The sequence below is a fragment of the Dipteris shenzhenensis genome, chromosome 25 (genome assembly GCF_047967505.1).
Source record: "Dipteris shenzhenensis isolate YYH24624 ecotype China chromosome 25, Dip_SZ_1.0, whole genome shotgun sequence".
NCBI lineage: Eukaryota > Viridiplantae > Streptophyta > Polypodiopsida > Gleicheniales > Dipteridaceae > Dipteris > Dipteris shenzhenensis.
Window position 1 is genome coordinate 16,012,192 of NC_141620.1, and position 10,057 is coordinate 16,022,248.

At 38.6% G+C, this 10,057-nt stretch overlaps 3 protein-coding genes across 3 annotated transcripts; all 3 read right to left on the reverse strand.

Moving 5' to 3' along the window:
• Positions 1–1,663: 1,663 nt before the first annotated feature.
• On the reverse strand, positions 1,664–5,707 carry LOC147885509 (uncharacterized). The gene is made up of 9 exons (XM_087397056.1): positions 4,423–5,707; positions 3,674–3,772; positions 3,181–3,302; positions 2,734–2,832; positions 2,562–2,639; positions 2,264–2,362; positions 2,092–2,169; positions 1,794–1,892; positions 1,664–1,699 (listed from the first exon to the last, which is right to left on the reverse strand). The coding sequence occupies exons 1-9, from the start codon at positions 5,705–5,707 to the stop codon at positions 1,664–1,666; spliced, it is 1,995 nt and encodes a 664-aa protein (XP_087253182.1).
• A 76-nt stretch (positions 5,708–5,783) lies between these two features.
• On the reverse strand, positions 5,784–7,460 carry LOC147885510 (uncharacterized). The gene has a single exon (XM_087397057.1). It carries the CDS (start codon positions 7,458–7,460, stop codon positions 5,784–5,786), a length of 1,677 nt encoding a protein of 558 aa, XP_087253183.1.
• Positions 7,461–7,602: 142 nt separating this feature from the next.
• On the reverse strand, positions 7,603–8,408 carry LOC147885511 (uncharacterized). Its single transcript, XM_087397058.1, has 3 exons — positions 7,985–8,408; positions 7,846–7,890; positions 7,603–7,697 (listed from the first exon to the last, which is right to left on the reverse strand). Exons 1-3 carry the CDS (start codon positions 8,406–8,408, stop codon positions 7,603–7,605), a joined length of 564 nt encoding a protein of 187 aa, XP_087253184.1.
• Between the last annotated feature and the right edge of the window lie 1,649 nt (positions 8,409–10,057).

The window sequence follows — 10,057 nt, forward strand, 5'->3', positions numbered from 1 at the left end:
GTTCACCACCATTGGAAATGCGGGAGCCATAAAATGTGTATGTCCCTTTCTTACTATGACAGTGGAATTAAAACTCTAAAAGAATGAGCATCCACCGCATGATGCATCTAGTCATGCATGGCTTATTAACTAGATAGAGAGCTAATGTCGATGAAGAGGTGGTTGAGAGTACCAGGACTTGCAATTTGTGCTTTGGGAGAACACTGTTCATCCTTGTTCTAAGCTGAAAAGGAGTGATTCCATTTGACTTGCACAATTACTATCTCAAATTAATATAAAAACTATTTGAAAAACACGCTTGCAAACTTTAACTGAAATTTTGCACCCAACAACAAATGGCCAAGTTGACAAGCTTATATTGAAGTTCTTTCTATACATTACCTAAAAACTACCCAAGATGCAAGTACGAATAGTCATTAATGTACAACATGTCTACAAAGCAAAAGTACTTGTTTTGGTTGGCAATGGATGCCAAAAACTTCCCTTGGAAATAAAGCTTTGATACTTTTGAACAGTGTATAGCAGACTTACACAAGTGCCACCTTATAAATTTTGTAATGATTTTTTAAGAGGCAACTAATCTCAAATGTCAACTGGTTGAGTGTTTCATTCTTTGATCATAATCATTGATTAGATCAACCAAGCAAAGGAATGCTGGTGGGGAAGAAAAGCAAGAATACAATGGTGATGACCCGGGGGATTCACTCTTCATTAAAGGGGGACGTCACCTGCGTGCATGAACTTCAAGAAAACCCCCTATTTAAGATCCATGTAGGATTATAAAACACCCCTATTTAAGCTTATAAGGTACAAGAAAAAGTCTAGTGTACTCCCCCCCTTTCCTTAAACCTATGTCAAGACGGCTATCCTATTTTGTCAAACAACAAGACTATAAGGCGGCTATCATATTTTGTCAAACATCCATCTGTCATCTGCACACCCTCCGCACACTTGTTACCATACATGGTTAGCATGGTAATTCTTGATTCAAGCCTAATAATGATGATAACAGCATTTGTTAAAGTTACATCTATCAAAATAGATGTTCTTGATTCATGCCTAATATTGATGATAAGAGCACTCATTTGTTGGCATTACATCCATTACATGCTAATCACCTACATCGACATGCTAACCAAGGCAACATTATACCATTTTGCATACGTATTGACTGTACATCTACAAAGAGTATACATATCCACCAATGTATTTCCATACGTAAAGCTCTTGAAATACTATCAAGATGTCTTTTCAAGTAAGCCTAGCCTCCTTCCTTGCCCAATACATATTCTCCAAGTATGTTGGAGGAACAGATACGAGGTATGATGATCCTTTAATGGACAAGGCTATAAGTGGCATAGCCTGGGCATCCCTTAATCCCATCTCCTTTAATCCTCAATGGGAGCAACAGGTGTAGCTGGCCTTATCGAAGCTAGCTGCATATCATATGCATTACCTCCTTACAAAGGTGTAGCAGAAGCAATAACTAGATCTACAAGACAAGCCTCATCACCTCTAACATAGCCCCATATACTCTTACCAACTAACACATTATTCACTATAATACTCCACATGGAATACTTGGTTCCATCCAATTTATCCTCCCAGGCCAAAACTTCAAACGTCTCCCGAATTTAGATTCAGATTTTGATTCTGAACCATCTTAGATGTATGCATAAACTGCCCACTGATTCACATGCTGTGAATGGTATTGCACCAAAAAAATCACATTAACCCACTAGCCAATGCTTGGCTAAACAATGCACAAACCTCACTAAACTTCCAATGCAGACCTGTACTTGCAAAACATGAACTAATTTGAATGTTGTATTGCCAAATACAGAGGTAAACAACTCCAAATCCTTTCCCATAATTGGCAACAGTCTCAAAACCTGCTCAGAATAGTGTAGACAGCAACTACATTCACTATTATTGGGGCGGACAAGTTAGAAAGCTGTAGTAGACCCAATATATAGCGTATAAGAATGATTACACACTAACATAAACAAGTTTCTTCTCCCTTAAAAAACAAACACTAGAATGAGAAAGCTGAAAAGCATCTTGGAAGTTTAATAGGCCAAAACTTCAAACACATCTCCCGAATTTAGATTCAGATTTTGATTCTGAACCATCTTCGATGTATGCATAAACTGCCCACTGATTCACATGCTGTGAATGGTATTGCACCAACAAAATCACATTAACCCACTAGCCAATGCTTGGCTAAACAATGCACAAACCTCACTGAACTTCCAATGCAGACCTGTACTTGCAAAACATGAACTAATTTGAATGTTGTATTGCCAAATACAGAGGTAAACAGCTCCAAATCCTTTCCCATAATTGGCAACAGTCTCAAAACCTGCTCAGAATAGTGTAGACAGCAACTACATTCACTATTATTGGGGCAGACAAGCTAGAAAGCTGTAGTAGACCCAATATATAGCGTATAAGAATGATTACACACTAACATAAACAAGTTTCTTCTCCCTTAAAAAACAAACACTAGAATGAGAAAGCTGAAAAGCATCTTGGAAGTTTAATAGGCCAAAACTTCAAACACATCTCCCGAATTTAGATTCAGATTTTGATTCTGAACCATCTTCGATGTATGCATAAACTGCCCACTGATTCACATGCTGTGAATGGTATTGCACCAACAAAATCACATTAACCCACTAGCCAATGCTTGGCTAAACAATGCACAAACCTCACTGAACTTCCAATGCAGACCTGTACTTGCAAAACATGAACTAATTTGAATGTTGTATTGCCAAATACCGAGGTAAACAACTCCAAATCCTTTCCCATAATTGGCAACAGTCTCAAAACCTGCTCAGAATAGTGTAGACAGCAACTACATTCACTATTATTGGGGCGGACAAGTTAGAAAGCTGTAGTAGACCCAATATATAGCGTATAAGAATGATTACACACTAACATAAACAAGTTTCTTCTCCCTTAAAAAACAAACACTAGAATGAGAAAGCTGAAAAGCATCTTGGAAGTTTAATAGGCCAAAACTTCAAACACGTCTCCCGAATTTAGATTCAGATTTTGATTCTGAACCATCTTCGATGTATGCATAAACTGCCCACTGATTCACATGCGGTGAATGGTATTGCACCAACAAAATCACATTAACCCACTAGCCAATGCTTGGCTAAACAATGCACAAACCTCACTGAACTTCCAATGCAGACCTGTACTTGCAAAACATGAACTAATTTGAATGTTGTATTGCAAAATACAGAGGTAAACAGCTCCAAATCCTTTCCCATAATTAGCAACAGTCTCAAAACCTGCTCAGAATAGTGTAGACAGCAACTACATTCACTATTATTGGGGCAGACAAGCTAGAAAGCTGTAGTAGACCCAATATATAGCGTATAAGAATGATTACACACTAACATAAACAAGTTTCTTCTCCCTTAAAAAACAAACACTAGAATGAGAAAGCTGAAAAGCATCTTGGAAGTTTAATAGGCCAAAACTTCAAACACGTCTCCCGAATTTAGATTCAGATTTTGATTCTGAACCATCTTCGATGTATGCTTAAACTGCCCACTGATTCACATGCTGTGAATGGTATTGCACCAACAAAATCACATTAACCCACTAGCCAATGCTTGGCTAAACAATGCACAAACCTCACTGAACTTCCAATGCAGACCTGTACTTGCAAAACATGAACTAATTTGAATGTTGTATTGCCAAATACAGAGGTAAACAGCTCCAAATCCTTTCCCATAATTGGCAACAGTCTCAAAACCTGCTCAGAATAGTGTAGACAGCAACTACATTCACTGTTATTCGGGCAGACAAGCTAGAAAGCTGTAGTAGACCCAATATATAGCGTATAAGAATGATTACACACTAACATAAACAAGTTTCTTCTCCCTTAAAAAACAAACACTAGAATGAGAAAGCCGAAAAGCATCTTGGATGTTTAATAGCAGCAAATATGAAGTTACACAAGAGTAACACCTGAACAATCCATGAATCTAAACCAAAATTTGATAGAGTAGAAAACATAAAATGCATCTTGAATGTTTACTAGAAAAACTAAAAATTAAACAGGAGTAACACCCGAACAATCCATGTCTACAATCCATGTCTATAATCCATAAGTTTAGCATTGACACATCTATGGGCATCTTCTCATAAATGCTGCATCATGCTAGCTTGCCAACAAATTTATCCTGCAAAACAAACATAAGCTCCCTGTCAAGTTACATGCTGCAAACCTAGGATCCCTATGTGAGAAGAAGGATTGAAAGCACATTAACAAAAACATATGTTACCTTCATCTACATCAGAGATTGGAGTAGTAGGGCTGCAAATGGACTAGGAAGGAGGGAAGGGAAGGGACGACTTCAAAATGGATAAAATTTACAAAAATTTAAAAAATAGAAAATGTACCTTTTCTGCCCTGAACATATTCATTGAAAAGTTTGTAGTCATTCTCATCAAGATGGTATTTCTTTGTTTGTCGATCATAGTTGAGATTGGCCAAGGCTATTATAGATTCCAAATCCACACATTGGTTGTCAACAAGGTCATATGTGTAGGTCCTAGTTCCCTTTCCTTGTTGATACCATGACAAATGAATTTGAACATTCAAAGGCCTATCCAATAGATCAAAGGGGCCTCTTGTCTCTTTTAGACAATTTCCAACCTTTCTCCTCATGCTTACCACCCTTCCAAGGTACCACATGCTGTTTACAGCACCCTTACTAGTATTCCCAGCTTTTCCTTTTCCTCTTCTCTTTTTGTTTGCATTTATTGATGTGCTTTCAAACAATACTGCACAATCAGATCCTATACCAAGACATGTTCCTGTATGAATCATTGCCTTCTTCTCCAAAGAAAAATACACTCCACTTTTCACCCTTGTTAATCTATCTTTAGATAGTGTGGGATTTCCATTCAATTGGTTGACAAGTGTGCTTTTAGAAATGGCTTTCCCATCCACTTCAACAAATGGCGATATTTCACTAGCCACCTTCTCCTCCTCATCAATTAGACAATCAATCACATGAAGAAGCTCACTTTCACTAGTAATTTCCTCATCCAGATCACCTCGAACACCACTATCAAAGTGATTATCTTCATCTATAAGTAGAACATCATCCAATGCTTCATCTTCATCCACATATTCAAGATTAAGATTAGGGTTGAAGAGTTCTAAGAGATCTCCCTCCTCCCATGAGTCATTCCAAAAAGTTTCATCGCGCATACCAAGTGTCTCACTTATGGCCTTTGCTTCTAATAATCCCTCTTTCAATGCAGATACCATATGGTTGTCACTACTCACACAAGCATAGTCTCCCAGGTTGGCCAAAGGAGTGTCATTCTCCTTTTCCAAAGTAGCCCATATATTTTCTTGTTTAGAATGAGCTGCTGGAAATTTAAGAATTGAACCTACTTGAAACTCTGCTATTCTATTAAGTGCTCTTGTACTACTCAGCAAATCAAAGCCATCATAGCATCTTTCATTCCGAACCATTCCACCCACCTTGCTGAAAAAATTCTCACATGCATCCGATCCCGTGCAAGAAAGGGGTACGTGCAAGTGAGGATGCTTTTCCCTAAAGGTCTTTATCAAGAGAACCACAAAGTGACATGACAACTGAATGTCAATGAGTGTTTCTCTACTGATAAAGTTTTGCTTTAGGGAGTATGCATCATGTTTAGTGATCCACATGTGCCAAATCCTACATATAGAAAGAACCATGAGTATTAGCCACATAAACCTTGGAAATATGTTCTAAATCCTTTATTCATATATCACTAATAGCAATGGTAGCAACTTCTACATACCTGAAAACGAAAGACACCTTTCCTGCAGCTTTCACACGACCATACAAGTCTAAGGTAGGTGATAAGAAAATATCAATGTAAGATGCTACTATTGATAAGTACATACGTGTGCCCAATGTTCGCTCTTGGTGAGCACCATAGCCTTCTTGTAATAACTTCAAACACTTTTGTACTTTCTTTGCAGCAATCCTTTGTGCAGCTCTCCAATTTTGTCTATCCTTCCTCTCAATATCCCCTTCTTGCAAGCCATGTTCATCAACCTTGAATAATTGATATACAATTGCTACATGATTCAAAGTCACAAGCTCTCTACCAAGTACCAACCTCCTAGATGCACTATCCAAAGGATTGATAAGTTTCTTTCCATTATGAATATAGTCTTGATCATGCAAACCACTGATACTCCCATCAAATGTGATGTGTGCTGTAAAGGGCCAACCCTTCCAAGGAATGCACAACCTGGGACCTTGACAAGAAGAGTAATCTTGCAACATCAACTTTCTGTGCCTACTATCCCCATCTGAAGCATGTCCTATCAATGGACCTACCACGTCCCTTAGAAAAATGTTCCAAGAAAGCTGAATGCTCTCCCACTGTTCTCTGACAAACATGGAATCAAACCTATTACATGTCAATTGCACCAATAGAACTAGCTTTGGCAAGCATTCAAGAAGAGGATTCACTATCAATACCCTTGCATAATGAGCAATCACATTATGTTGAAAAGCATCCACAACTCTAAGATATCCATCTTGACCATCACCAACTTGCACGACAAAGTCTGGAATGCAAGTGTGTTCCAGCTTTTTACCACAAAAGCCAACCAAATTATCATCACGTGCCACCCATCTCACCATTCTTTTCACAACTGTTTCATCCTCAGCTAGAAGAGCTGGCACACTACCCAAGGGTATACCTTTCTTCATGTGTATCCCAAGGGTGTGACAAGTGTAAACTTCTCTTGCATGTTGAAATATATCCTCTTGTAAACCAGTTCGAAAGAAAAGTGCTTTTCTTGTGGACCTCATTGTGGTGGACATGTGTGGACCTCCAAGGTTAAGTGATAAGAAATTATGCAACCTTGTCCCTCCCCATATCTTGACAGTCTCAAATAATTCCTTTGTTGTATTGGAATATCTCTTCCCTTGACCTACTCTTGAAATGTTTTGTGAAATGTCAACAAAGAAGTTCCACAATGCCTTCTTTCCCTCAAACAGACCTAGCTCATGAGCATTGATTATATCTTGACAAAATTTTCTAACATCTTTCCTCACCATGGCTTCCATAGTGCTCTCCCGAAGACTTCTAACCTTCACGCTCAATGCAACAACTTCAGTTCTTGTGAATGCTATCTCCTTCTTCAATACCCGAACCATTGTGGACTTTGTTTTTGCTACTCTCAATAACTCTAAATGAGTCAAATAATCTAACCGTCTACCACCTCCTGTGTCTCTTGATCCATGAGTGTCTAAAGATCGAATTTGTCGATACACTCGCATGCAAAAGTCTCGTTCTTTAGGAATAGTAGCACATGCACCACATTGCGAATTATCAAAGTATGTTCCCTCCAAACATATCCGCTTGCAATCCTTATGACGGAAAGTGCCATTAATTTCAATGAACTCTGTTGTCCCCATCATAATTGTTGCCTTAGTTGCTGGCTCATTGTGCCATTTGCCACCTCCCTTACAATCATCCAAAAAGGGCTTCAAGTCAACCACATTCCCATCATAGTTATATGACCCTTGCCAAAAACCCCAACACAAGGTTGCAAGCAAGCTACTCTCTGTGAGCAAAGGAGGAATCTGTTAAGTTCCCAATAGACTTGATGGAGAGAGAGCCAAAAGCCATATGACTAGCTACACCTAACATCTCTATAAAAAAATAGAAATAGTGATTGAAAATAGAAGCTTGAAAATTTTCCTAATGGAGAGAAAGCCAAAAGCCATATGACTAGCTACACCTAACATCTCTATAAAAAATCAGAAATAATGATTGAAAATAGAAGCATATGAGAAATACCTGAAGGCTTTCGTGATGCATTGGCAGTTTGCAAGGTGTCATTATCTATAAGAAAACATTACAATAGCGCATAAGAAAAAATGTTCACTTGGAAAATACAAAGCTGATGGAAAACACAGCTAGAACATGTGAGTTTTACCTTTAGCAGAACATTTCTTGAAAAAACCACTTAGATCTCTTTGCTTCTTATCTATAATTGTCACCTTGGATGGGCGACCACCAGCCCTCTTCACTTGATTACTAGAATCAATGCCACTAGCCTTTGTGATATGTAGCTTGGATTTCATATGCTCAATCATGCATTGTCGTAGAGATCCTGTCTTTGGAAATAGTGGTATCCACTTGTTATCTAGCATGCAGCTTATATAGACTTTTGATAGAGTGCTATAATCTCCAATAGTCTCTGTTACTAGTTGAAACACCACATTACTCTCACTTGCAAAGGTTGAAACCTCCAACATTGCTTCATTTACTTTTTCTTTTCCTAATTCCATAATGTCATCCAATGAACCAAGGCTGTCTTTTCTATGGCTCTCTTGCTCACATAACCCAATAATCCTCATATGGGATGCTGAGTTGATGTGTGAGTGTGTGTAGTTATACAAAGTGTCAGGACCCCCTTGACCATAAGAGCAATCACACTCCTCACACCAAATCTGAAACAATGCTTTACCATCCTTGTCCTTTGACATGAGCTCAAATCTATCATGTCGGCCTTTTGCTCTTAACTTTTCTTTGGCTATCTTAATCTCCCTCTGCCATTTTTTGACCTCAGATGGTGTTGCAAGGTGACTCTTCAATCGATTCTTAGAAACACTACCACATGTAGTCGAATCATCCACCATATTGTATCTCTCACACCCTTGAGCAAGATCATGCATACATAAATCTGGAGACACTGTACACTTTGGCTGCATTTTATTGCTATCTCCAACTGAGTCCACTTTTTGGCGTTTGCCTTGTGTATCATATTCCATTTTCAATTGGATGGTTACTTCTGCAACATCAACTATCCATCTCTCCTCTTGCTTGGCCCCTATTGGAATTTTCCTAGATCCTCCCAAAAATATAAACTCATCTATGATGAGATTATCAAGGATGATCTCTTCTCTCAAGTCCTTGTAGGTACACCGGTTTTAAGATGAACATATCCCAACACATGATTTTCAGCCACACCCTCATCTAACACAATCACAATATCATGCCTCTCCAGGCTCCTATAAAAGGGCTAGATAACAAAAAAGGTGCCCAACAAGATAATCTCAAATGGACAGAAAAACCTGTTGTAAAGTAAAGAAAATGAGGAGAAAATTACAGCAAAACCATCATTAACATGTTCAAAATGAAGGATGAAATGGACATAAAACCTGGAGCAAAGTATGGAAGAATCAGAGCTGCTTCAAGCCAACAATCTCCTTTTGAATCTTACAGCTACTCTAGCAACTAGTAACAAATTACAGCACCTGTAAACAAATTCCAACCAAAAACATGTGAGTTGAAGTAGAAACATAGGCCTTCTCAATGCATTATTTGCAGTAGCAGCAAAACCTATTGTAAAGTAAAGGAAATGAGGAACAAATTACAGCAAAATCATCATTAATATGTTCAAAATGAAGCATGAAATGGACATAAAATTGTTGACATGTATGGTGATATACAGCTACAAATGTGATTATGGAAGCGTGCAGACAAGGAGTACGATTCGGAAGGCCAAGTCTCCAAGTCTCCAAAACTTCGGATGAGGAGAGCCAGCATGATCCTGACGGAGTACAAGTGCAGGATGGTGTGCCAAGTCAAGGCCCAGGATCTTTCAATCTTGAATCAAATTCTAGCTTTAGAGGGTTTCATGATAGCTCACAATCCTGTATGATTGGCCAGATGTGGGTCAGTAGGAAGCAGACCCGATCAGCCAGATTGAAGGGGCATATGGGCCTTGTTATGAGGCAGCAAACACACAATCTTTATCTCTAAAGATAAATCTGAGAGGTCTGCTTGTTTTCATTTGCATGGAGTGTTCATACATGTGAGAGGCATTCTGTAAACCACACTATTATTGTTTTTCCCCTCAGGTGGTTTTCATTTGCATGGAGTGTTCATACATGTGAGAGGCATTCTATAAACCACATCATTGTTGTCTCAGCTTTTCCTGCAAATCCTTTTGACCCTCTCTGCTCATCTCGAAAAAGAAACTCAAGGTGCCATGCGCTCTTGA

Bases quoted from the DNA above. Each gene is read 5' to 3' on its own strand.
- LOC147885511 (XM_087397058.1), bottom strand. From the start codon at position 8,408: ATGAGGATTATTGGGTTATGTGAGCAAGAGAGCCATAGAAAAGACAGC. The intron at 7,891-7,984 runs GTAAAACTCACA...GTTTTCTTATAG, and splicing joins CAAGAAATGTTCTGCTAAAG to ATAATGACACCTTGCAAACT. The intron at 7,698-7,845 runs GTATTTCTCATA...ATTTTTTTATAG, and splicing joins TGCATCACGAAAGCCTTCAG to AGATGTTAGGTGTAGCTAGT.
- LOC147885510 (XM_087397057.1), bottom strand. From the start codon at position 7,460: ATGGGGACAACAGAGTTCATTGAAATTAATGGCACTTTCCGTCATAAG.
- LOC147885509 (XM_087397056.1), bottom strand. From the start codon at position 5,707: ATGTGGATCACTAAACATGATGCATACTCCCTAAAGCAAAACTTTATC. The intron at 2,640-2,733 runs GTCTGCATTGGA...TACCATTCACAG, and splicing joins TTCATGTTTTGCAAGTACAG to CATGTGAATCAGTGGGCAGT. The intron at 2,363-2,561 runs GTTTGAAGTTTT...TATTCTGAGCAG, and splicing joins AATCTAAATTCGGGAGATGT to GTTTTGAGACTGTTGCCAAT.